At 41.0% G+C, this 26,042-nt stretch overlaps 2 protein-coding genes across 4 annotated transcripts in view; both read left to right on the top strand.

The window, feature by feature from the left end:
- The first annotated feature begins 369 nt into the window (after nucleotides 1–369).
- Nucleotides 370–16,309, top strand: dspa (desmoplakin a). Of its 2 annotated transcripts, none has more exons than XM_082513139.1 (24): nucleotides 370–810; nucleotides 1,812–1,896; nucleotides 2,080–2,198; nucleotides 2,450–2,591; nucleotides 3,998–4,123; nucleotides 4,502–4,561; nucleotides 4,700–4,867; nucleotides 4,966–5,070; nucleotides 5,159–5,254; nucleotides 5,348–5,473; nucleotides 5,658–5,810; nucleotides 5,901–6,055; nucleotides 6,283–6,409; nucleotides 6,512–6,698; nucleotides 7,097–7,335; nucleotides 7,520–7,701; nucleotides 7,860–7,998; nucleotides 8,787–8,980; nucleotides 9,107–9,269; nucleotides 9,433–9,516; nucleotides 9,610–9,717; nucleotides 10,022–10,120; nucleotides 10,299–12,113; nucleotides 12,512–16,309. In XM_082513139.1, exons 1-24 carry the CDS (start codon nucleotides 575–577, stop codon nucleotides 15,731–15,733), a joined length of 8,130 nt encoding a protein of 2,709 aa, XP_082369265.1. In that variant the 5' UTR covers nucleotides 370–574; the 3' UTR covers nucleotides 15,734–16,309. The 2 variants fall into 2 exon arrangements, with proteins under 2 accessions (XP_082369265.1, XP_082369266.1); XM_082513140.1 differs by having other exon boundaries at nucleotides 374–810; nucleotides 10,299–10,796.
- Nucleotides 16,310–17,022: 713 nt separating this feature from the next.
- The window catches only part of LOC309693685 (tensin-3-like), a 32,195-nt gene continuing 23,175 nt past the window's right edge, over nucleotides 17,023–26,042 (top strand). For both annotated transcript variants that reach the window (XM_082513142.1, XM_082513141.1), the window contains exons 1-5: nucleotides 17,023–17,433; nucleotides 22,931–23,098; nucleotides 23,303–23,353; nucleotides 23,521–23,643; nucleotides 25,308–25,372. In XM_082513142.1, coding sequence (XP_082369268.1) covers nucleotides 22,949–23,098; nucleotides 23,303–23,353; nucleotides 23,521–23,643; nucleotides 25,308–25,372 — 389 coding nt within the window. In that variant the 5' untranslated portion in view covers nucleotides 17,023–17,433; nucleotides 22,931–22,948. The remainder of the gene's footprint in view (nucleotides 17,434–22,930; nucleotides 23,099–23,302; nucleotides 23,354–23,520; nucleotides 23,644–25,307; nucleotides 25,373–26,042) is intronic.

The following is a 26,042-nucleotide window of genomic DNA, read 5'->3' as shown; positions in this document are numbered from 1 at the left end:
ACAAGGAGCTATTAATTGTGGGAAGAAAAATAGTTACAGTTAACCCTCAAGATCAATAAAGTAACAGGGAGGCTTCACAAGCACACACAAAAACATTTCAAGAATTAAATTCATGGAAAATGTGAATTGTATGGAGCGACTCCACACAGGATAAACGGAATAGCAAAATATATAATGTAAGCCTATGTGATTATTGGAGTCAGGTTAGTCCCCCCGCCTCCCCAGCTCTACTGCGTAAAGTTGGACCTCTACTGTACTTTATAATTCTATCAAGTGGTATTACAACATAAAATACGCACTTTCTGCAGAGTGAAAGGACATGCCCAGCACTTATCTTCCCACACAGGACTGTGTTCGCTTGTGTTTCGTAAACACACCAAGGTGTGGTTTCTTTAGTCCAAAAGCAGCCAGCTTCCGTCTATTCTCAACACACCATTATCTGCGCAACAGGAGACGGGGCGGGGAGAGGCGCAAGGTCTTTCCGCTGTCCGAAAAGCAGAGAAAAAAGACAACGAAAAAGTTATTATTTTAAAATTTTAAATATAGAGAGCTACCCAAAACAAACTCATAAACAATGAGTCTGTACGGATCCCAGTCAAAACTGCCCATGAGCGGCATGAGCAGAAGTACTTCACGACCGGAGTTGTCGAATTACAGAAACGACGTGTTCGGTGGAAACGGCTTCCAAGGGGAATACCAAGCAGGGGACGGCGGAGTCACCTACACCTTCTCCAGGCACTCCGTGCACGGCGGAGGTGTCGGAGGGCAGAACATGCAAGTTAGCATGGGTGGAGGCGGCGGTGCTATCAGGTAAGTGCCCTGAAATCACCTGTTGCTTTTGAGAGTGGTGGGAAAATTGCCGGTGTATTTGTAATTGTAAAGTGTGAAATGCATACGCATATACGACGGAGAAAAGTAGCCGGGGTCTTGGGTGACGCATTAAAAAAAAGAAAAGAATGGAATTACCTGGGAGAAAGCGAAACTAGTTTATATAGTGTGCAAGGTTTTGTCAGCTGATTACTGGCAAGTTGGGAGCATTTATTTATTTTGATGAAGTAGTTCTTAAATTATATAATTGAACATGTAATCAAGCAGATAACTGGGGGGGGGGGGGGGATCACTGGAAGCCCACCTTTGATTAGAACAAGCACACATAAAATGGAAACTGCACAGTTGACGTTGGCCTGCATTAGTGGTTAAAACTAGTCTTTCGTCAGTCACACAGCCTCGATCTCCTTACCTGGGTCGTCATTTTCTCATTTCCCCCAGGAATACGTACCCAAGTAATCCTGACGTGTTGCGCAATTTTCCGAGTCACATTGAAACATCCTCCCACTACTGTAATTCATGGTGATGTCAGCACCAAAAACTGTCGAGCTATTTCGCTTCCAATAATGTGGTGGAATAAAAAGAAAAATACTTTGCGGTGGATGTGGTGGAGTTGAAAGATTACAGCGTCTGTTTTTCCCTTTTGCACTAATCGCTCTTTTTTCTCCATAACTACTGTGGACGGGAATAAAATGCAGACTAGTCATTTTTAAGTCCTTTTTATTTCAAGAAAGTTAGATCTGCGTCTGTTCACTTCAGTTTCCGTGAAAAGCAATTCACAGCATCTGTCTTTGAAACTTTGTGTACTCAAAGCATTAAAAATCCCCAGAACCTAGCATTCATTTTCTTCATTTTTACCTCTTCTGCTTATGTTGTTACGCGAGTCGTTTACAATCATGTTAAACAAATTTTCTCTGTGTACATAAAGAAATAAATACTGCTTCATTGTTTTCTGAATAATAATCCTTTCCCCCCATGTGCAGTGCAAATGCTATTCAGCAAAAAGCCGCATTCTTGCAACAACAGTGTCATGAACAGCTGGAAAGAGCCAACATGATTCTCCGGACTGTAAGTATTTTTGGCATATTACGCGGAACCCAACAGATTTGACTTGTGTTTTTTAACCTTTGTTTTGGGGAAAATATCATATAGAATACTAAAAAAAAAGTCTTCTTAATTTAGGTGTGACAGTAGTTTAACACAATTTTGCAGCATGTAAGATGTCAGTGTGTGTTTTATGTGATTTTATAGGGGGGTTCCATGAAGGATGCTGAGAGGTTTTTACTTCTTGCTGAAGAATCCATCGAGCAGCTGAGGAACTGTAGCCAAACCATGAATCAATTGCGTATACCAAATGGTATTTTCAGAAGGTAAAACAGGATGCAGTATGTTTGTCTTTGCAAAGTGCAGGTGTACACTCGTGTGAGTGAGTCTGTGTACTGTGTTGGTTTGCATTTGCATGCATTAATTCATTACTGTGTAGCAGTATGAGTAATCCTGAATACACTTTTGTATATGTATGTGGGTTTAGAGATTACATGCACTTATAATCAGCTTGTGTATTAGTGTTTATTTTAAAAGATTCAAAGTATTTCTTTCTTTCTTTTGTAAAACTCTGCAGCATCGAACAGTTCCAGCACATGCATGGCACTATTGCTCAGCAGCTTGTGGGCAGTGTGACTATAAGACGAAATAGAGGCAGTGGAAGCTTTGAGGGGGGGAAGTTGTTTAATGATGCTATGGGCTGGATTTCCCAACAAAAGGTGAGCCCCGCATGTTCAGAGACAATAAACACAACAAATATATGCTGCATGGTTAAACTCAGCCATGGGATAGACTCGTGATCTCTGCAGAGTAACCCTGCCTTCCTTTCAGGGATCTTTGTGCCACTTTAAAAAATGCAAAAACTTTAGAAATCAGTTGTCACAATTACAGTTTTTGCACACCAATTCCTTCTTACTAGCATCAGAATCCACGTCTGACGCTTTTAGGGTCATCGTGCGAGTTGAGCTGTTTGTTCTGGCTGAATAATTGTAACTCTTTGTGCATGCATGCCTACGTGGGTGCACTAGTGTGCATCATTTTTTATGCAAAAGGAGGAAGGCAAGGTTGTGCTCTTTTTCTATCAGGCTTTCTGACCACTCGTAACTGAAACCATCTGGACAAAACCTGCCAAAACCTGATCCGTGAGTGAAAGAAGCCGAGAGGGGTGTAGGAGGATTGAAACAAAGCAGGGAAGAGAGTGCCAATGATAGACAGGGAGAGAGAGAAAGAGAGAGGTAGAAATAAATAGAGCAGGAAAAGAGAGGGTGAAAAAGCTGTGGCTGCAAAAAGTAAGGGAGTGTGATATATGACACCCTTCACTGAGTCAGTTGCTATTGGACAGGGCAGTTTAGCCTATCTCTTAACATGCTCGTGGGAAAATGGCCTCCCCAGACCTCTCACCTCACTAGAAACACACCCTATTATTCATTCAGCTTGTCCAGCCTCACCCTTCTGTGTGTCATAATTCATTTACCTGCTGTCAAAACATATTTTCTCTATCAGTCTATGCATTGCTTTTCTTAAATGGCTACAAAGCTAGAGACAGATCACCTAATGTGGCCTTGTGCTGCTAGTTAGGCTTTCAGCTAATGTGCTGACATTCCAGTACATGCCTTTGTTGACCTTTTCCTGTTAGACTTTAAACCATGCTGGTTAATGTCAGACCCTTTGTCTGTAGCGTCAGTTAAGTTTTCATAAAAGAAAAAGGGAGTGGCAAAAGAACGAAAGCCTTAAGAGAGAGGCGAGAGAGAGAGAGCGAGAGAGAGAGAGAGAGAGAGAGAGAGAGAGAGAGAGAGAGAAAAAACATTCAAGTAAAGAACAGAGACTGACTTGAGTTGGTTTGCTGGCAGAGCTCCTATCAAAGCTAAGTGCTTTCAACAGGGGGGGAATAGTTGGAATAGTTGCTTAACAATGCACTTAATGATTTTATACTGACACCTAGAGGACCTACAGGGTAGGGTAGGTAAATAAGTCAAGACATGAATTTTACCGTATTATTTCATTCATTTTAATACTTAATAAACCTTCATAGGGCCAAGCATTTGGGTATTCCACATAACACTCTATTTTCCAGTTCAGTGTGTAGTTTAGCATGTTAGATAAACTGTTATTCTTCATCTTATAGCGCATGGTTGAGACTGCTCCATGGGGAGATGACTCCGCTGCCATAGAAAAGCAAATCCTAAGTCACAACAGCTTCCACAGCTCCATTCAAAGGAGCTCAGAAGTGGAACGTGCCAGAGATGAACTGGTAAGTTTTTGTCCTCTGCCTGACCCACGCTATGAAGTTTCTCATAAAGCTTATGTTTTAGCTCAAAGGTTATTCTTTAAAACATAAAAATGCCATGCCATTCTTTGCATTAGGGGTGCATTAATGGTGCAGAAGAAGAAACTCAGGGGAGGGAGCCAATCTGACAGTTAACTGAATAACAGAAAAATAGATGACTAAATGAATACCATAATGCATCCGTCTTGAGTTACTTAATGTTTTGTTATTAAGTGTTGCATTTGTAGCGTAATGTGATATTATTGTATTGTAAGTTACCCCTTGCTTTCTATGCCCACTGTGCATTAAGTATTTTTGTGGGCATTTTCAAAACGGAGCTAAATTAAACATCTCTTTCTTTAGAGTGCAAATGGTGAAAAGTACCACCTCTCCCTACTGGACCAAGAATGGGAAAGCATGATGGTAAAAAAAAACCAATAATAACAATACTAATAAAACCTAAATAAATAAATAACCTCTTAGAAACATGTTTTAGTTTGTTGGAGTCTTTAGTTTTCACATTATTATCATTATTACAATTTGAAATTTGCTTTGTTTCAGAAAATGTCCCACAGCCGTCTGAATCAGCTGCGTGAGCTTCAGAACATCATCGAGGAGATCTCCCAGGCCATCATTTGGGTGAACGAGAGAGAGGAGGAAGAACTAATCTTTGACTGGGGAGACAAGAACATTGACTATTACATCCCTAAGAAGCAAGAGAGCTACTCTGTGAGAATCGCCTTTTCTTTTTTCCTTATGTCTTGTGTGTTTTGGTTCTCTGGGCATTATGGAGTCCTTACTTTCTGTTTTGTTTCGGTTTGTGACAGAGGCTGATGAGAGACCTGGAGGTGAAGGAGAAAGATTTAAACAAGCTGAAGGTGAAATCAGACAGCCTTCTGGCCAACAGCCATCCTGCCTCTGATAAGATTGATGTAAGGTGTTCTGGTTTCTTTTTCATTTTAATTTCAAACAGTGCATTATTCTGCAGTTTTGTGCTGAGATGTCCATTTGTGCTCACAGGCCTACATGGACACCTTACAGACCCAGTGGAGCTGGCTTCTGCAGATCACTAAATGCATCCATGTTCATTTGAAAGAGAATTCTGCCTACAGCCAAGTAAAAGCTCATATCTACCTCTGGTTTGATTTAAAAAAAAGTATATAGCCTTGTATGTTTTTATGTAACCAATAACAAACCTTTATTCCTCAGTTTTTCAAGGAGGCCAATGAGACCTATATGAAGCTACAGAAGCAGCACGAGACAATTCGAAGCAAATTCACTTGTGACAAGAACACACCCCTGGACAAACTCACCGAACTCCTGAAAAACCTGGAGGTATATTTTTGTAGTGCTTGGTTACAATACCACGGGAAAAACCTAAATGTTATTCCTGTACATGCTAAACTCAAACTTTTCCTCTTAAGTGACATGGAAATCATTAAGGCCAGTTTTTTAAAGACTACATGAAAGTATCTAACTTTTATAGCTCAGTTAAGAACTTCAATTTGCTCTCACACAGACAGAGAAAGCACGCATCATGGAGAATAAGAGGCAGGTCCAAAGTCTGGTCAGCAAGTCCAAGTCTATTGTCAGGCTGAAGCCTCGCAACCCCGAGGAAAAGAGCAGCGGCCCGATCATGGTCCAGGCCTTATGTGACTTTAAACAAGACCAGGTAAGATGCATTTTTACACCCACGCACATATGAATAGAATAGAAGAGTTAAATCTTGCAGGTATAATTCAGTATGATCTGCGTGTTTCAGAAAGGTATTATGAAAGGAAATGAGGGCATCCTGAAGGACAACTCACAGCGCAGCAAGTGGCTTGTGACGGGGCCAGGAGGTCTCGACATGATGATTCCCTCGGTGTGCCTGCTCATCCCCCCGCCAAACCCTCTCAGCATCGGAATCGCCACCAAGTAAGAAACATTCAGTCACGTATTGATTTAGCCTGCTGAAGCTCATCTTATTCTTCTGTTCTATAGAATGTGATGCTTTGCTTCATATACAGTACTGGATGCATTGTGGGGCATTTTTTTCTGCAGTTTTGCTTTATGCAGTTCTTCCTTGTGGTGACTTTGTCATAATTCTTTCTACATTTGCAGTTTCTTTTAAAAAGTGACTGTTTGCTTGTGCCGTTCCCCAGAAATGAGCAGTATTATGAAGCCATCATGAGCATCTGGAATCAACTCTTCATCAACATCAAGAGTCTCATTTCCTGGCAGTATTGCCTGAAAGACATCGATTACATCAACTCTCTCACCATCACCATGGTAAGATCACAAAAAACATTAAAGCAAAGTTTCTGTTTGCTCCTGTTTCCATTGTTTCATCGTGCCTGGTGCTGTGTCTAACCCTTCTCAATTGTCCTGCAGCTGTCAAAGATGCGTCCTGAGGAGTACCGCAACGTCATCAAAGGACTGGAGACTCATTACCAGGAGTTCATGCGTACCAGTCAAGGTTCTGAAATGTTTGGGGAAGAAGAAAAGAAATTAATCCAGGGCAACTTTGACAAGGCCCAGGCCCACTATGATACACTGGTCATCCAGCTGCCTGCGTACAGTGAGTTTAAATTCTCTTTGCCCTATTCCTACGAGTGTAACGGTTTGTTACTTTGGATTGTTATGACCTTTTTCTTCTCGTTACAATTGCCTGCTTTACCATGCTAGCAAAGCTGGCTTTGAGCAGCAGATTTAACTATGAATAAAAATTACTTTTATTCATTTATATTAATCTTAATCAGTATTTTGTAATCAGTTTATATTCTGGAGTTTAGCAGTTGTATTAGTCATTATGAGCCATTGTTAAAAGTGTAAAACAAAAATCCAAAACCAAAGACCAGGGTGTATGCTTCACCCATGAATGTTGTATAAGGGCAAACCAGCACAATTCTTTGAAGTTGATTTTTTAAGAAAATAGTGCTTTTATGTCAATAAATTCATCTTTGTCATTCAATAAAGGGGAGAAAGAGACAGAATCCCAAAAAGTGGAAAAGGTCAAGGTGACCAAAATCTCTACCCCAAAACCCAATAACCAGACTGCACCACCGAGCTCCTCCTTAAGTCTCACACTGCTCACTAGTCTGCATGAGCTTCGACGCAGGCTGGAGTTGGCTGAATCCGGTCTTACCAGTCATCTCCACATTCCTCTGGGGGATAACAGTGTGTATGAGTGCTCAGTGCATATTCAGAAGCTCCAGGTAATTTATTCTTATAAAGTATAAATAAAATATACAAAATATAGATAATACTCACATTGTATTACATAAGATAATTTGCAGTCTATTAGCAATGATAGCATCATGAAACCCTCATTTTGAAAGGGAAAAAAAAAGAAATTTCAAGATTTGATTTAACTGAATATCAGATAATATTAATTTCTAGACTATGAACCAAGACCTGGACTCAATTTACGATGAGTACTTGCGCCTCCGAGAGATGATTACAAAGCAGCTGGAAGGGATTCCTGCGGACTCGGAGCAAGCCAAGTTCCTTCGCGCTGAATTAGATGTAATCAGTCAAAAACTTGCAGGCCTGCAGGACCTCCAGTCAACCTACCTTCAGAGGTACGTTATATCCATTCTGTCATGATTGAGTAAATGCTGTTTTAAAAAAAAAAAAAAAAAAAAAGTGATAAAGTGTAGGAACAGAAGTTGTAGTTGTTCTCACAAGTTCAATATCCTTAACATTATTTTTTAATGTCTTGACTACATTTTTGCAACAGACTATCAGCACTTAAGGCCTTGCTTCAGAGCCTTATCCAGGTCGAGGATATCATTAAAGTTCACGAGGCCCGACTGACCGAGAAGGAGACCAGCTCTCTGGATCCTCGGGAGCTGGAAAACCAGCGCCTCACACTAAAGGTTTGATGCACATTTTATATTTTCACAAGTGTTGTCTCTTGCTTTGCTGAAATGTAATCCTTCTCTGAGCTCCCATCTGTATCTTAGAATTGTATCATCTAGGCGGGCAAGAACAAAAAATACATGAGTAAATAAATAATATCAGCCTATATTCCAGTATCAGTATGTCTGCGGTAGAGTAATATAGGCTACTAATATGGCTTGAATGATGTAAAAATAGTGTATTATTAATAAGCTTTTCAGCTTTCTTTGAAAGCAAGTTGCTCTGAAGGTTATAATTCAGAGCCAGTATTAAATGGCTCATCAGGCTATAAAATGTGTTATAACAATGTTATAATTCTGGTCATTTTTCTGCATGACGAGTTGCTGCCATTTCTTTATGACACATTTTAAATGGCACACTTAAAATTTTTATAGGAGTGTTTTGACATTGCAGCTGCTTTTTTGCATGTAGGGATCGAAATCTACAATCATTTTGCTTGGCTCCTTTTTACTAGCAGTGATCAAATAATAACCAGTTCATTTTGGTGATAAAAACCTGAGATTTTACTTTGACTCAACACTATTAAGAGTTTAGTCTTTTGATACCTTTTTTGTGTGTATGAAATAACCAGATGCCAATGTCTGCTTTTGTCTCAAGTTAAGTTTTTTGTTTTTTGTTTTTTTTTAATATATCAAAATCATGACATACATTGTCCAAGTGTGCAGCACCAGTTTTAAAAATGTAATGTGGTTTAGATAAATGGTTCTAAGTATTCTTTTTTTGCGTCTGTTATTCTGTATTGTAGCAAATGAAGAGTGATTTGGAACAGAAAAGAGACCTGCTGACATCTATGGAGTCTGAGCTTTCTACAGCAGTGCACTTGAATGGTCAAATTTCTGACTCCTTCCACAAATGCGACATAGATTTATCCAAATACTCAGTCTTGGTGCGTCAGTTGACTGACCGCTGGCGCCGCATCCAATCACAGATAGATAGCAGGTATGGTAGAATTATTCGTCCATGTTCATATTGGTCCAATACTTATTTTTCTGTGTTGCCCATTCATCATTGCTGGTAACAACACTAAAAATATTCTTTCATTCCTTCCACTTCCTTTTCCTTCAGAGTGTGGGACCTGGAGAAGCAGGGGAATCAGTTAAAGCATTATCAGCAGGGCAGCACTTCCCTGGAACAGTGGATAGACAATGCCAGGAAGCGCCAGGACACCCTTCAGACCATTAAGATCAGTGACATCCAGACCCTAATGGACCACCTTAATCAGCAGAAGGTATGTCTTTCTCTGTTTACATCATGTTTATTGTTTTGTATTGTTTTGAACTGGCCTGGTCTGATTTTGACTTGGAAATATCTACTATTTACTGCTATGTGTTTCATGGATTTTGTATTATTCAGCAACAACTCTGTTTGTTTTGTTTTGTTTTAATGTATAGGCACTTCACAGTGAAATCAAAGGAAAGAAAGAGAAAGTAGAGGATGTACAGAAAAATGCAGACACATGTGCAGCCTCTATAAAGGTCGGTAGTTGAATTTAAAATGCAGTTATACATCTAAAAGTGTGCTAGACTAGACAGCAAAATGAAAGTTTATGTTGCGTTGTATGTTTTCAGGACTATGAGCTGCAGCTGGCTTCTTACAGTTCAGGCCTGGAAACTCTTCTTAATGTTCCCATCAAGAGAACTATGCTGCAGTCCCCTGCTTCTGCTGTCAGACAAGAGGTATGGACGTTGGCCTTCAAACACTTTGCTCTAATCACCTTTTCATATGCATATTTATTAATATTCTAACTTTATGTTTATTGTGAGCATTGCCATTGTTAGTATTGTACATTTGGAAAACAAGTTAGCCGTTGTATATTTTTGGAGTTATTGGTTAATTGCCATTTGTTTGTTGAATTGAACAGTGGATACTTTCTTTATAGGTTTATATAATATAATTAAAGTTACTCCCTTATTTCTTTGTGTCCTTTAAACATGTAATCATTACCAAATTACTCATCATCTGTTCATTTTGTCTCATCAGGCAGGTGACCTACAGACTCATTATATAGAGCTACTTACCCGCTCTAGTGACTACTACAAGTTCTTAGGGGAGTTGCTGAAGAACATGGAAGAGCTGAAGGTGGTTAATGAATTTGCATATTGTTGTTTAAAAACTAGTATTTCTGTTAATTAATGATATTTTAATAATAAATTCTAATATTAGAAAAGAATGAATGATAAATTTAAAAAGAGGTTTATGTGAGAGTATGACAGGATGTAACTGATGTGCTTTCTGTTTTCGCCCTTTCTTTCCTCAGATAAGGAACACCAAGATTGAGATGCTTGAGGAGGAACTGAGGCGTCTGAAGGAGGACCTCAATGATCGTAACCAGAAAAACAAGTCTCTGGAGGATGCTATGGCCCAGTATAAGATGGAGCTTAGTCAGTTACAAGATCAAGTCATTTGTACTGAGGAAGTGAAGAGAACCTCAGTAATACAGGTTAATGCTGCCAAGGAGAGCCTGGACAGCACACAGAGCAAGCTTCATGAGCTTAATGATGAGCTGACGCGTATTAAATACCAACTTGATGAAGAAAAACGGAAAAGGAGGCTGGCAGAGGAGCGCTACAACAGCCAACAAGAGGAGTATGAAGGGGCTGTTCGCCGCAGACAGAAAGAACTGGAAGAACTCAGCTGGACTAAGATTGACTTAGAAAAGGCAGTGAAAGACAAGGAACGTGAAGTTGAGAGGATGAAGATGCAGCTGGAGGAGGAGGCAGCACGTCGACGAAATGCTGAATCTGAAATGTCAAAGGTAAGAACACAGTGCACCCAGGAGATTAATCAACTTAAGCAGACATACGAGACAGAGATCCACGTTACCAAGACCACAATCCTGAAAGCCTCACAGCAGAAAGAAGAAGACGCAACAGAGCTGAGGCTGCAACTTGAAAGACTCGCTGCTGAGAAGAGAGATGTAGAGGAGGAGCTGAGGAGACTGAGGCAGGCGATTGCTATTACAGAGGAGCAGAAAAGCAGGGCAGAACAGGAGGTCAACCAGCAGAGGGCCTCAGTGGCACAAGAGACTAGGGTGCGCAGTGAGCTGGAGGTGCAGCTGATAACACTCAAGCAGCAGAGAGAAGAGAATGAGCTCAAGTTGAAGGAATCCACCAGAAACAATCAGGAAAAGTCCCGGGAAATCAGCGTCCTAACATTTAACCTGGAGGAAGAAGGGAAGAAGCGGAGAGCTCTGGAGTTGGAAATAAATCACCTGAAACAAGCTGAGGCAGAGCTGAAGACAAAGAACACTTCATATCAGGAGACAATTAACAAACTGAAAGTGTCTGAGCAGGAGATCCGTATCACTCGAGTGGAGCTGGAAAAGCAGGCCAGTGAGAAAACTAAGGCTGAGCAGAATTATGCCAGGCTGCAGAGCCGTGTCAGGGAACTTCAAAGCTCTCTGGATGGGAAAGAAGCTGAGCTGGCAAAGCAGAAGCAGGCAACTCAGGAGGAGTTCACTCGTAGAAAGCGAATGGAGGCTGAGTTGGAGAGGATGACACATACTTGCAGAGAGCATACCACCACAATTAGCTCGCTAAAATCAATTCAGATAGAGGCTTCCACCTCTGGGAGAAAGTATGAGCAGGATCTCAAGGCTCTTCAGGAGGCTCTGGATAAGAGTCTGAGGGATCACAAAGCTACAAAGGAGGAACTGGCAAGTGTAACAGCTGAGCTGAAGATACAGAAACAGAAGCTCCAGCAGGAATTGACCCGTATTCAAGAACTAAACCTGCGTAATGAAAGCCTTTATAAGACTATTGAGGAGAAGAGCCGCCAACTTAATGAGTATACCACAGAGATTGAGAAGCTAAAGACTCTGACACAGAACCTCACAAAGGAGAGACTGAAATTGGAGGAGGAGCTGAGAACCGTTAGACAAGAGAAAAATGAGATGAAGCTCAGCAAAGATGCTATTGATGGAGAAAGTGCTACTCAGATTTCAGCCTTGCATGTCCAACTCCAGAGTAGCATCAAGAGGACGTCAGAGCTCCAGGGTCTCATCAATGACCTAACCAACGAGAGAGAAAAGCTTAAATCGGAAATAAACAAATTCCAAAAGCAGTCAATTGAGGTATTTTTGATTGTACTGACGGATCATTACCAATCATCACATCTAATGATAATAAGCGCTCCTTGCATGACTTGGTATACATGCAATAAAAGTGAGCCTGATATCAGAGTAGCCGTCTATAATTTGTGATTTGCCTCTTTTAGCTTAGCATTTTTGCATGTTTTTACTTACTTACAAAATAGCTATGCATTTCATTTACCCATTCACTTATGGCACTTATGAACTTCATTCTTACCATTAAACAGTTTAACACTAACATGCTGGTATGCACAAATATGTACGTTAGTTCAGACAGGTCTAACAAATGAAGGACATGTAATTTAATCTAAATTGTTTGTATTCTATATGTGGGAAAATGTCTTGCATACATGACAATATACTTTCTTATCTCTTCACAGACTTCGCTTGTGGTGCAAGAATCCCAAAGCAAATACAGTGAGCTGCTGCTGGAGAAGGATAGTTTTCTGTCCAGGATTAAACTGTTGGAGCAGGACAAGACTCGTCAGCTGCGGTTAGAAGAGGAGCTCAATCGCATCAAAGTCACACTAGAGTCCGAGCGTCGAAACAAACAACAGCTGCAGGAAGAGAAAAATTCAATTTTCAAGGAGCTAAGCACTATAAAGAGCCAGTATGAGCTGAAAAGTTCTCAGATTAGGCAGTGCGAGTCAGACAGAGATAGAGCCGATCGAGAGAGGCTTTCCCTCAAGAGCGAGATCGAGAGGCTCATGAGGGAGCTAACGAGTATTGAAGAAAGGTACAAGAGCCGTCTGTTGAGCTCAGAGAAAGAGGCAAAAGAGCTGGCTCTCAAGAAGGAGTCCCTGGAAAGAGAAATACGCAGACTGCAGCAGAGACCCAACACTCTGAATATGCAGACCCAGACAGATGATAAGGTCCAAACCATTGATCCTTCAAAGCTTCTGTTTGACAGCGTGCGCCGCAAAGTTACAGCCCATCAGCTTTGCGACTGTGGTATCATTAGTAAAGCTACTCTAGATGAACTCCTAAAGGGAAGACGGACAGTGAGCGAGGTAGCTGCAGACATCCAGGTTAACCTTAAGGGCAGTGGCATCATTGCTGGTATGACATCTACTTCTCAAAGGAAAATCCCGTTCACTGAAGCCAAAAACAAGAATATGCTCAGCCCAGAGAGTGCCCTTAAGCTTCTGGAAGCTCAGGCAGCAACAGGCTACATAGTGGATCCTGCATTTAATGAGAAGATGCCTGTGGATACCGCCTGTTCAAGAGGGATTGTAGACACAGAAGACAGAGATACCTTGTTGAAAGCTGAAGCTGCTAGCACAGGTTTCAAAGATCCATACTCTGGCAAAGTGTTATCTGTGGGTCAGGCTTGCAAACAAGGCCACATAGACAAAGAGACAACCATCCGCTTGCTCCAGGCTCAAGAGTCTGTTGGGGGTATACTGGATCCTGTTTTGGGTGTCTTCCTACCAAAAGATCTGGCCTTGGACCGCAATCTTATTGACGAGGACCTCTACAGGGCTCTGACTAAAAAACCAACCTGCTATCTGGATCCAACAACTGGACAGAAGACAACTTACAATGACCTTCGGATGAAGTGTACAGTGGAACCTGTTTCTGGCTTGCTTCTGATCTCTGGTCCAGAAAAACCCTTGACAGTGAAAGGTCTCCGTGGTGAAGTCTCTGTCTCGGAACTCATCGAATCTGAACTTCTGGATGAAACTGACTTGCAGAAGCTCAGTCAGGGCAAACTCACTAGCAGAGATATTGAAGACAAGCTAAAGACCTATCTCCATGGCTCTACCTGTATTGCCGGGATCTATGATGAAGCCAATGACAGAATACTACCTTTTTATCAGGCAATGAAGGAGGGTCTGCTTATGAGAGGCACCACGTTGGAGCTTCTTGAGGCCCAGGCTGCTTCTGGCTTCATAGTTGATCCAGTCAACAATGTTTTCTTGACAGTGGAAGACGCCAGCAAGAGGGGTCTGATAGGGAAGGAGTTTAAGAACAAGCTGTTGTCTGCAGAGAAGGCAGTAATAGGATACAGAGACCCAAACACAGGAAAAACTATATCCCTCTTCCAAGCTATTGAGAAAGATCTTATTGAGAAGGGTCATGGAATCCGACTGCTCGAGGCTCAGATTGCCAGTGGTGGGATTATTGACCCCAAAGAGAGCCATCGTATTGATGTTGCTGTTGCCTATAAGAGAGGATACTTTGATGAGGAGATGAATGAAATCTTATCTTATGAAGGGGATGACACAAAAGGATTCTTTGATCCTAATACCAAGGAAAATCTGACATATCTTCAGCTGAAGGAAAGGTGCATCAAAGATGAAAAAACAGGTCTATTACTGCTGCCACTAAGAGACAAGAGAAAGCCCCAGAAGACGCAGGAAAGCCGCACAAATGTCCTACGCAAGAGGCGGGTTGTAATCGTTGATCCAGACACTGGGCTTGAAATGTCAGTGAGAGAGGCCTACCACCGTGAGCTGATTGACTACGATACTTTCCTGGACTTGTCAGAGCAGGAGTGTGAGTGGGAGGAAATAACTATAACAGGGTCAGATGGCGCTGCACGCTTGGTTATAGTAGATAGAAAAACTGGAATCCAACATGATATTCAAGACTGCCTAGAGCGTGGTGTCATTAACCAGAGCACTTTGGATAAGTATCGTGCTGGAACAATGACCTTGACCCAATTTGCTGACGAAATTGCCAGCAGAAGCAGCAGCCTTGAAATGACCATTGCAGCCAGCAATGTTGATGACATGATCACCTGCAGCAGCCCCACCCACACAACACCATCTTCTCCTACTGTCCGTAAACGCTTCAACAGTATATCTATTACAGTCTCTCCCCCTGAGATGTTTGATGACCACAGCCCTGTGGGGGCTATATTTGACACAGAGACCTTGGAGAAAATAACTGTTAGTGAAGCGCTTAGAAGAGGCATAGTTGACACTCTTACAGCACAGAGGTTGCTGGAGGCCCAGGCATGCACAGGTGGTATCATCAACCCTGCTACTGGTGAGAGACTGTCACTGCAAGATGCTGTCCATCAGAGCATCATTGATGAAAGCATGGCCAGTAAACTGAAACCTGCCCAGAAAGCTTATGTTGGCTTTGAGGATGTGAAGACTAAAAGAAGGATGTCTGCGGCAGAAGCAGTCAAGGAGACATGGCTGCCTTATGAGGCTGGCCAGAGATTTTTGGAGTTTCAGTACCTGACAGGGGGCCTGATTGAACCTGGCACTGGACGTCGCGTCAGTATTGAAGAGGCTATCCGCAGAAAATGGCTAGATGGTCAGGGGGCCCGGAAGCTTCAAGACACTCGGAACCACCAGAAGAACCTGACCTGTCCCAAGACTAAACTGAAAATATCCTACAAAGAAGCCATGGACAGCTGCATGGTGGAGGAAAGCAATGGCATGAAGATGCTGCAAGCCTCATCTGTGTCTACCAAGGGAATCAGCAGCCCTTACAATGTCTCTAACCCAGGATCTCGCTCTGGCTCAAGGGCTGGGTCTCGTACCGGCTCGAGGAGTGGATCACGTAGAGGCAGTGTGGATTACACCTCTACTATGACCTTTACATCCAGCAGCAGTACCATTTATAGTTCTAACACACACTTTTAATTCACTCCACAGAATGATAATAATTAATCACATAAGAGTAGCATGTCTTTTGCAGTTTGCTTGTTTGCTTTTTTTTTTTTTTTATAACCATTTTTTAAAAAAAACAAAACAAAAAAGAAGTATTGTACTTAAAAGATTGGGGAGGTGTTTTGTTTTTGTTTGGTTTTTTATTTTTTTTAGACCTTTTTTGTTTGCAGGTTGTAATGATAAGTTTCAATATTAGATGCTGAGTGCTATTTACACCTTTATCACAATAGATTTTTAGTAGATATAACCTTATTTCAGTTCATTTTACTACATGATGACTTTTTATAACAATATATAATAAATGCCTGTTGATTTCATCTTTAACGTGACCTCTGAATAAATTTCGCTTTTGTTGTGTTGTGTGAACATGACAGGTTAATTCATGCATTATTGAAAGAACATTTGTTGTTGTTGTTAATTGGAAATCCTGAGGCTTAGCAATATATGTTTTACATTGCAATACAACATATTTTACATTGTAACTGTAGAAAATTGTTGCTACTAAAATGCTGTTGCCCGCTATCAAAATAAAGTTGTTACAGAATTTTACATGCCTTTTTGTCCTGGTTCATTTAAATTAGCTGTTGCGTGTATGAGGAGAAGATAGCTAGACAGCATTGTTTATAAGGATGACTCTGATTGTAATGCTAAAGTTGTTCTGGGATCCCTGTTTAAATGCAACTCACTATATTACCCTTGATCTTACACAGATTGAGAGTGAAGTTTCACTCTTCAGTTGATTGATGGTGGCTTGAAATATCTGTTAATAAACTACATAAATAAATAAAAACATTGCATAAGATATCATGAAAGATCCATGATTTACCTTCTGAAGGAGGTTGATTTGGATCACTGGAGATCCTCATATGTGTAATTTGAACTCGGTCTATGTTAATGTAATAAAGTGACTATTCTAAAAAAAAACAAAAAAAAAAAAACTAACGGTTTGAATATTCGTAATACACCTGTGAACTACTGAGGAAATAAAATGTACCTTTATGAAACATTAAAAAGTTGTTGCCTAATTTAAACTTACTTATATATTAAAGGTTTTAAACGATAGGTTATAATTTCTTACAATTATATATTTCATTATGTCATGAATATGTATTTACTTGTACAGCAGCCATATGAAAGGTGATTATGTGGGTGTGGGATGGCAGGAAGTTAAAGTCTGTGTATGAGTAGTGAGGGTGAGAACAAACAAATGGAAGGGGGCAGAGGGAGGAGGCCAAAGCGAGGGGAGGTAGGTTGAAAGGGGAGGGAAGAAGGCAGACACCCACGGCGGAGCGGTAGGAGGACTATCCCATGCCAGGACTTGTGGCGGCTGCAGCGGTAGCCTGGACTAGAGGAAGTGTTTTGGAGGCATAGGAGAAATAGCAGCAGCAGCTTTTCCCTTTTTTTTCAGGATACGAGCAAGATTTTATTTTATTACCAGCAGTGACAGAAAGGAGCCCCTGGGTCCAAGCAAACTCCGAATAGCCACAGAGCGCATTCCAGCAGAGGAAAATGAGCCTCCCAGCCCGCAGTAAGCCTGTTTGACGGCTGAGGGCTCTTTGAGACTCCGGACTTTATCATATTCCTTTTCTTTCTACAGCTTAAACTTGCTTAAAAAAGGAGGAAAAGAAGACTCACCCCGAAAAAAAACAAGTCGTTGCTTTCACTTTAAAAAGGTAAGGCATGTTACCCGAAACAGTTCGCCAGAAGAAGACAAGAGTTTTAACTGGGGCTGGTCAGCGCTTTAAAAAGCGGGATGAGACTTCCACTCTGTGGAGAACTTTTCAACAGTCACACTGCAGTGAGGTCGTCCACAGAGTAAAACAGGGCAATGCTTTGTATTTACTTTGGCTAGAAACAGGGTGTGCGTGTGTGCGCGCTCTGGTGTAAAAATTCTGAAAACAGGCAAGCGAGTCATTCATTCTGATCAGATTTTTTTAATGTCTTTATTTTTACATCATGTTTTTAAATAGAACTATTTAAATGCCTTTTACTGAAACTTCCTAAAGTCAGGCTTAGTAGTCTTTTTAGCTTTTAAACGTTTACCCCAGTGGATTGTATTCTACAATAGCTATAATTTGGGGTTCCTTGCTGTTGTGGGCTATGGTCTGCTGAAGACCTTTTATAATGTGAAACATATGGGACTATGGAGGACTTGCGTCCAGTAGTCCAGAAAGCTTCAACAGAGATAGGGCCTACCTTTCTGTTTGGGGTGTTGTACTCGTGAACAGGTATTCGAGAGACATGACTGATTAAGAAAGTTTGTCTTTTTTCTCTCTGTCTGTCTTTTGAGCTAGAGCTGCTGCATGGTATGTGCAGCCTTAAGGCTATGATTCTCAGACAGCCATTGTTGATGACATGCACAAGTGTCCTTACATGATAGCAGGTACAGAGTCTACGTCTTCCTGCGTTTACACCCTCTTGCAACTAGTTTGTGAGTTGTTGTGAGCATTTTACAGGCTGAACTCTTCCAAGATTTGGTTTAATTTAGAGTTGCATGACTAATATCTAACCCTCCAGGCGAAAAGAAATGAGTCAGAAACACAAAGAGTTATTATTATTATTTTGCATGACTGGTAACAGGAGGCACTTAGAAAGGGCTGGCAGAGCAACACATGAATGGGGATCCCGATAGTGTAGTTTGGACAGGTGGGTTGGCAGAGGGTTGGGACTATGTACTGTAAGCAGAACACTGTGATCCCAGCAGGAGACAGAGCAGTGGGGCATTTCATTTTGTCACAGCACCACTCTTTGTACATGTGCAAGTCATTAAACAGAGAGGAGACCTGGAGTATGAAAGCAATAAAGTGGCAAAAATTGTTTTAAAGAAAAAGAGAGGGTGGCGGGGATAGAAAAAGGGAGAGTGCTAACGTAATCCATTCTGGAGCACATTCCACGCTGACCCTGGGATTGAAAATGGTAATTAGGGACTGCTTTAGGAGCCTTCTGGGTGCACAGATTTGCTCAGAGCCAGGGCTGTCATTTTTATTTCCTTCAAAATGCCTCGTGAAAATGTGAGACAAATACATGCTAGAGTTCCAGAGTTACAAAATAAACGTACTAAAAATACTCCGCATCCACGTCTGTGGCTTTTTTCAATAGTTCTCAGGGCTTGTTTATTTCAGTCCTTCAGCAGTGAATGGGTGTCAAAGCCACAGCATAAACATACAGAGCCCCTGACAGGAAAAGGCCAGAACAAACTGTGGCCTTGTCCTTCTCTGGGCTCTTAAAGCCTGTCATGTCTCTGTGAGCATGTTATTCCACAGCATGGTGCCACACTCACGCCAAGTATGAATACATGGCGGTTTTCGAATGGTGAAGCTGATGGTATCAGAGTTATTAGAAGGCTGTTAGATGTAATCGCTAAATATTATCAGGAGACTCCAGCCACACGACAGAGGGAGAAAAAAACAAATGGGTTCTGCTTGCTGGAGAGGGCAAAGAAAGAATTAAAGCTAAATGCAGTGTAGGAAAACATTTTTGTCCGGCAGCAGCCTGCAGCCAGACTTCCTGAAGCATTTATGGCACTTTAGGTGTTACTCAGGTTTGCAGACAACAGCTTCAAAGGCTGTTAATCTTTCCAAATTCTCCCAAAGAGACAGCAGTGTTATGCATGTGTACCTGCTTTTTCCATAGGTATTTAATAGAGGACTTCTGCGTGCTGGGAAGTTTTGAGGTTTATCACATCAACTTTGGCTGAGGCAGCGCTCACTCTGTACCAGATAAAGCAAGCTTGATGATTTTTTTTTTTTCATTTCAGTCCCATCATTTCAGTTTAATTGACCTGTGAAAATATTCGAGTTGTCTCAGAAATGGAGGTTGTTGCCGCAGCATGTCAATCACAGGACTGAAGTTTGAGCCAACAGAACCAATTTGGGAGTGTGAATGGGGGAAGGGTTGCCCTGATTGCTTTCATATGTGCGCTGTTTTTTTTTTTTTTGTTTGTTTCGCTCCGTCTCATCTTGTTTCTTAGTGATTTGCAAGCTATCCGCTTGATTATGCATTGGGGAATTTAGTTAGGTAATACCGATTTGTTTTGGATTCTAATAATGGCTTGTAATGGAAATGTGTCATATTTTCAATAGGCTTTTACAAGCAAGAAAATAATGCATTGATTAGTTCAGAAAATCGCATATCCTGCACAAATTTTAAAGCTTAGGGTTTATTTGTCATTGTAGCAGTGATGTTTTCAGAAAAAAAAAAAATGCAGCATTCACCCTAAACTTGAAAATTACATTTTTCTTTCTTTAATCTCAACAAGCCTATTTCTTCTGCTAGTTTGTGCACATATTACGTTACATATTAAATTCACTAATGGAAAATCCAGTTAGGGATACTGTAGACAGCTTAATCACAAAGTTGCACATAAATCAGTTTAGTTGCCGAGGCTCTGCAGAGTCTTATTATTTGTGAGTGACAAGTATGTAAAGTTTTTGCCAACTCTTGTTATCACAATAGACTTTAAAATAAACAGCCATGAGGTCATTGCTCACATGATCAGGCTGTCATTTAACCCACAGGGCTTGCCCATGTCTGGATACAAAGACGGTCCTCATTGGTTTTTATGCCCTATTCCACGATGCCGCTTCTTTTATCTCATGGTTCACCTGCTCGTGCAGAGTGGAAGATTCCATGTGATGGCCAGGTGACGGGTGTGGCCCATTAAAGAGGCCTTCATCCCAGCACGCTTCACCGTACACTCCTCAACATTTCATTACTCATAAAGGAACGTTTGATTAATTCAATTTCAGCAAGGTTCCAGGTAAGAAAGGCATTTGGAATGAGTCGTAAGTGATGGTCATGCGTGTGTGAACGTGGCTGACAGCAGCAATGCAGCCTAATCAAGCACCTACCTGCAAGGGTTGGAGCTTGGGGAGCCAGACACACCCTAATCCCCCAACATCCTGACCTTAGTAAACCTGTTGCAGCTTGTTCACCGTAAAACCTGGCAACCTCGAATCTCTCTCCGTCTCCCGCACTCCTCTACCAGCCTTGCTCTCACAGTGCCATGGGTGGGCTCTGGATTTGAGTTCCTTGGTACTGCTTATTCTGTCTTTGTGAGCTAATGCTGTGCCTCAAACCAGGAACAAAAGCAGTCAGTGCAAATTAAAGACCAATTATCTTTAGTGCGTGCTGGGGCAAGCTGCTCTCGGTGGACTGAGTGAAGGGTGGGAGAATTGAGAGGAAAATGCCGATTACTGCAGTGCCGCTACACATGAATGTTTCATATGAAAAATCGAATACTACTTAGAAGTTCTGTCACGTGTTATGTCATTTTTAGATACTGGCTACATTTGCACATCTTTAGAGATCCGCCCATTTGAACTGGGTGGAAACCTTTCCTTTTTCACTCTGTTTAGTCTTATTCAATTTGGTGGTATAATTAAAAATTTATTAGTTTTTTGTTGGAAAATGTGCAGATTTTTTTTTTTTTTTAACTTTTGAACAAAGCCAGACTAAAGCTTCATTTTTTTTACTTTATGAACTTAAAAGCTATGTCTCTAAAGAAGAAGGGAACACGTTAGAGTTATGCTTTAAAATACAATTATACTGCTTCTTGCAGAAAATTGAGCCAGTATCATTCTTTGGTTAAGTTGATACCTCTTCCACACAGTTAGCACAGTACTTTGACACTTTCAAAATATTACGGGGCCTTCTTCCCATTGCCATGCCCTTGACGCAGAGCCTAAGTCCCGGCCTTTCTGTTCATTAATTTCCCATTAGTCAACAGTTTTTCCTTAAAGTCACTAGGGAAATAAACTAACCCGGTCATTAGCTTCAACGACCTGAGGACCTGAGCGCCTCCTCCAACAACACACACACTCACAAAAACACAGCACAGTCCCTACCAGTGATGACCTCTTCACATGGCCTCTTTCATTCCGCTCTGAGGGTTCATTTAAGCCATGGCTACACTGTCCCTGATTTATGGCTCCCTCACTGTGCCCGTTCAAAGTGATGGGCTGTAGCCTGCAGTCGTCTCAGAGTTAATTAATGGACGCATTCTCGACAGGATCGTTTAATCACAACAAACAACTGGGTTCAGTCAAGAAGAGCGATGATGATATCTTTGGCAGCTTTAGCAATGTGCTTCTGTTTTTGTGAGTGTGCTTGTGAAAAATTGAATATAAGATTCAGATTCTGTTGAACAGTAGTCTCTTACAAATGCAAGACAGGAGTATAAATCATTTCTTAACCCGGGATTTGGTTTCATTTACAGACAGTTTTCTGTTTATAAAATTTAACATAACACAGTTTTCCAAAAAGAAAAAAAATCTAGATCTCAAATCTTAGTTAATTAACTCTTCACTGATAGGAAATTAAATTGAAAGACAGATCAGTACTGGCTTTAATTTAAAATGTAAGAGCACATGAAGAACGAAAGAAACAAAGCTTAAGAATTGAAGACTTTAATTAATCAAAAACGTAATTTTTGGAACGATTTTACTCCCTTTTAATTTGAAAATTTCTTGTCACAAGCAGGAGACAGAATTCCGTAACCAAGCTGGATTTAGGTTTTCCACACTAACTTATGACTATGAGGTCAATTGGCAACAACTTGCTACTCTCTCGCTGCTGAGCTGTACAAAGTGACAAAGAGGCCGTACTAAGATACCGAGATAAGAGAGCAAGAGAAGAGTCTGTGGGATGTGTTGAGTAGCAGTGGGAGACTGGCTCTTCCTAGACCACCATAGCAGGAAGTTCATGGCCATGAGGTCACAGGGACACGCCGTCACTCAGGGATTTACAGAAACTGGTTTCAACCGGAGTTCTTTGAAAGTTTTCTTTGTCTTTGTCATTGTTGCTGTGGATCACTGACTGCGGTTCCTAGATTGCTCATGTCCAGTCTTCTCCTGTGTGTCTTTTTGCAGTCCAGAGAAGTTAATTATCTGTCGTGCTCAAAAGGTTAAAAAGATTGCGATATGTTGTATTGTCTAAGAGAGTATACTGTAGTATCTGTGGCACACACTGCTGACCGTTGCTGTGTAAACACAGTATGCTGTGTCATACAATCTGGCATTGAAGTCACTCCCTAAAGTTATCTATGAGAACATGTACACAATGACACAAGCTGAGGACTTTGAGCGTCAAATATTGACCTGAGTCACCTGCAGTGCTGTGAGACTGAAAGGCTTTTTCCTCCTGTGTCTCTGCTTGGATATTTTTTAACAGGAAAGCCAAAGATTCATAATGGAGGAGGGATATGAACTCGACCTTACGTATATCACAGAGCGCATCATAGCTGTGTCCTTCCCCCGGGGGTGCTCCGAGGAGATCTACTCACACAACCTGAAGGATGTCACGCGTATGCTCAAGTCCAAGCATGCAGACAATTACCTGGTCAGTGCCGGTCCATTTGCTGCTTTCCCCTGGAAAGTGCTGTAACTGTGTTGAAAGTGTTGAAAGGTGGTGGGCTTTGATGTAATGTTGACTTGATCCCAGAGTGATTTCATGCATTTGTAAGAACTCTTGTTAAGGAAGAATGCAGAAATCTTAGAGACAACATTTTAAGACTTGTGCTTTGTTGTGTTATGTTTTCTTTAGATCATAAACCTGTCAGAGAAAAGACAAGATCTCTCTAGAATGAACCCAAAGGTAAGGCATCTGGCATTTACTTCAAATAGCGCAACTGTACACCTCTGTCAGTCTACTTGATTAACTCAGGCTAGTGAGCTAATGTGAGCAAGATATTATTGATTTGTAAAGCATAGGGACAGAGGATGATGAGTGTGTATGTGTGTGTCTAATGGTGTTGTTTTTAGACCCTGGATACAGGTTGGCCTGACCTGCATGCTCCACCTTTGGATAAGATCTGCACCATTTGTAAGGCCATGGAGAGCTGGCTCAATGCTGATCCGCTACATGTGGCTGTTATACACTGCAGGGTGAGCACCTACAGAACCTTTATACAAATATAATATTGTAAAACATAGAACAGTTTAAGACTAAGTGTGATTCGATCAGATTCGGTTAACATCTACTGAACTGTCTGTCATGAGAATGTGGTTTTACATGTTTGCTGAATCTGGGTAAGTGCAAACCAGTGAAACAAGAAAGGAAAAACACACAATAAGCAGAAAACAGTTATGTGAAATAAACAATGTGGTTCTGCAGTGTGGTGCAAAAGTCACAAGGCACCTGTTCATTTTAATGCTTTGCTATGGGAAACAGTGATTTATTGGAATATGTGCAAAAATGCTTGGAAATACAATATATAGACAAACAAATAAACAAAAAACAGAGTTTGTGCAGTTCTTACAAACTTGAATGTCAGCAAGTTGCTACGACCACCTTTATTCTTTGACACAGCCAGAATTCGATTGGGGAAGATTTCTTCTAATTTCTATTACTGGTCCTCAGGAATAGTTCTACAGGCATCTTGAAGGACATTCAAAGTTCATTTTTGGATGTTCTTAATCAAGATGATCCCAAACTGTTTCAGTAATATTGAGGTCGGGGTTCTGGGGAAGTGACTCCATGACTGATAGTGTTCCATGTTGTATTTTTCTATCCAGGTATGCTTTTACTGCATTTACAGTGCGATAAAGCATAATCAGATGCTTTCCAGATGGTATTAGATAATTGATCAAAATCTGATGAATCAAAATCTGATGGTATTTTTCTGCAGTCATAATTTCATCAATTTTGATAAGATCCCCAACACTATTGGCTGAAATAGAGCCTCATACCCTGAAAATACCTCCGCCGTGCCTCATAGATTGCTGTAAACACTCACTCCACAGCAGTTTGGTCACCTCCGTACAACAGATGAAACTAAAAATCTCAAATTTGCCCCTCATTTTCTGTTAGGTTGTTGTGTAATTTGGCACACCTCAGCCTTTTTTCTCTGTTTGCCTTAATTAAGAAGGGCTTCTTGACTGCCACCTTTCATCCACAGAGACCATTTCTGATGAGGATTTGACAAACAATAGATGGATCAGCTTTCCAAAGAGCTATAAGCTCTTTGGAAAGTTTCTTATATGTGTAAACACTATTAATGTATATATAACTGTGTTATCCCTGGCAGTATCTAAAGATAAAGATCTTTGCTAAGTTGTCTGATATGTGTAGACACTACACTGGTTCACCCCTTAAGTTGGTACATTTTTACACTTGAATGATTCTTAGGTCAGTGTTAAATGGGTTGGCAAACAACCAAAAAAACATTCATCTGAAAATAGCTAAGTACACGGACTGGATGACTGGACTGAAAATGAATAAGCAGCAAATAGCCAAAGGAAAGCTTGAAAGACCTCCAGAAAGCCTGGAGAAATGTTGCTCAAGACTACCTTAAAACATTTTATCTTAAAAATAACATTTAATCTTTACAAAAAAAAGTCTGGCTCAGTGGAAGCAAAATATAAAAGAAATGAGAGGTGACTCATGACTTTTGGACAATACTGTTCGTTTGGCTGGAACTTGTGTTTATGAAGACTGTGGGGGGCCTTTTGGCTTTGGTTTCATTTTTAGTAAGACTGCTGCGTGTGTAGTGAATCATCTCCTGTTTTTTTTTTTTGTTGTTGTTGTTTTGTGTGGGTTTTTTTTTCAGGGTGGCAAGGGTCGAATTGGCGTTGTCATCTCATCGTTTGTGCATTTCACTGACGTGTCAGCCAGGTAACCAACACACTTCTCATGTTTTGTTACTATAAATGATGTTTTTTCTTTTTGCTCTGAAGTCATGGCTCATCATGCTATGTGCGACCGCTCACTTCTGGTGGTGAAGCAGTATGAACAACAAACCACAGCAGTTCACGAAGACTCGATATGTTGTGTTTTTGTAGACGATAAGCAATGTCAAACCAACCACCAGTGGTTTATTCACCTCCTTTAATTTCGGGTTAAGGTGAATCAGAAAGTGAGTCAAAAGAAAAGTCACTTCTCTCCGATTCAAAGAAAAGCCACACAATTTAAGCAATGAATCACCCCGTATTGAATTGCGTGAATCAACTTAGAAACATGTTAGTTACTTAAATGCCTTCTAGCCACAGTGTCAGTTTCAATGTATTTTTTTATCATGAAGAAAACGGATTATAATTTTCTGACCAAGCAAGCAAATTCGGAAGTGCCGAAGGTTTAAGTAAGGGCTGATATTGACACGACCTGCTGATATGGCATTGCGTAGATTCTTTCTGCACACAGCAGACAGTGTGGCATGGCCATATATTGGCTCTTAATTCAGACAGTTTGTGCATTTCTTAGCACTTTTCTTTCCCACTTCCCACTGAGGAATACCATTGCAGTAAGGTGAATGTGAAAGACAGGGGGCAAAAGAGAGGTAGAGAAA

This window comes from Aulonocara stuartgranti (assembly GCF_965226115.1).
Source record: "Aulonocara stuartgranti genome assembly, chromosome: 18".
Classification (NCBI taxonomy): domain Eukaryota; kingdom Metazoa; phylum Chordata; class Actinopteri; order Cichliformes; family Cichlidae; genus Aulonocara; species Aulonocara stuartgranti.
The sequence above is the reverse complement of the archived record's forward strand: the minus strand, read 5'-3'. Positions and strand labels throughout refer to the sequence as shown.

Excerpts from the sequence above, each read along its gene's own strand:
- dspa (XM_082513139.1), top strand. The coding sequence starts at position 575 with ATGAGTCTGTACGGATCCCAGTCAAAACTGCCCATGAGCGGCATGAGC. Across the intron at positions 2,199-2,449 it reads CCAAATGGTATTTTCAGAAG|CATCGAACAGTTCCAGCACA; the intron begins GTAAAACAGGAT and ends AAAACTCTGCAG. Across the intron at positions 9,718-10,021 it reads CTTCTGCTGTCAGACAAGAG|GCAGGTGACCTACAGACTCA; the intron begins GTATGGACGTTG and ends TTGTCTCATCAG.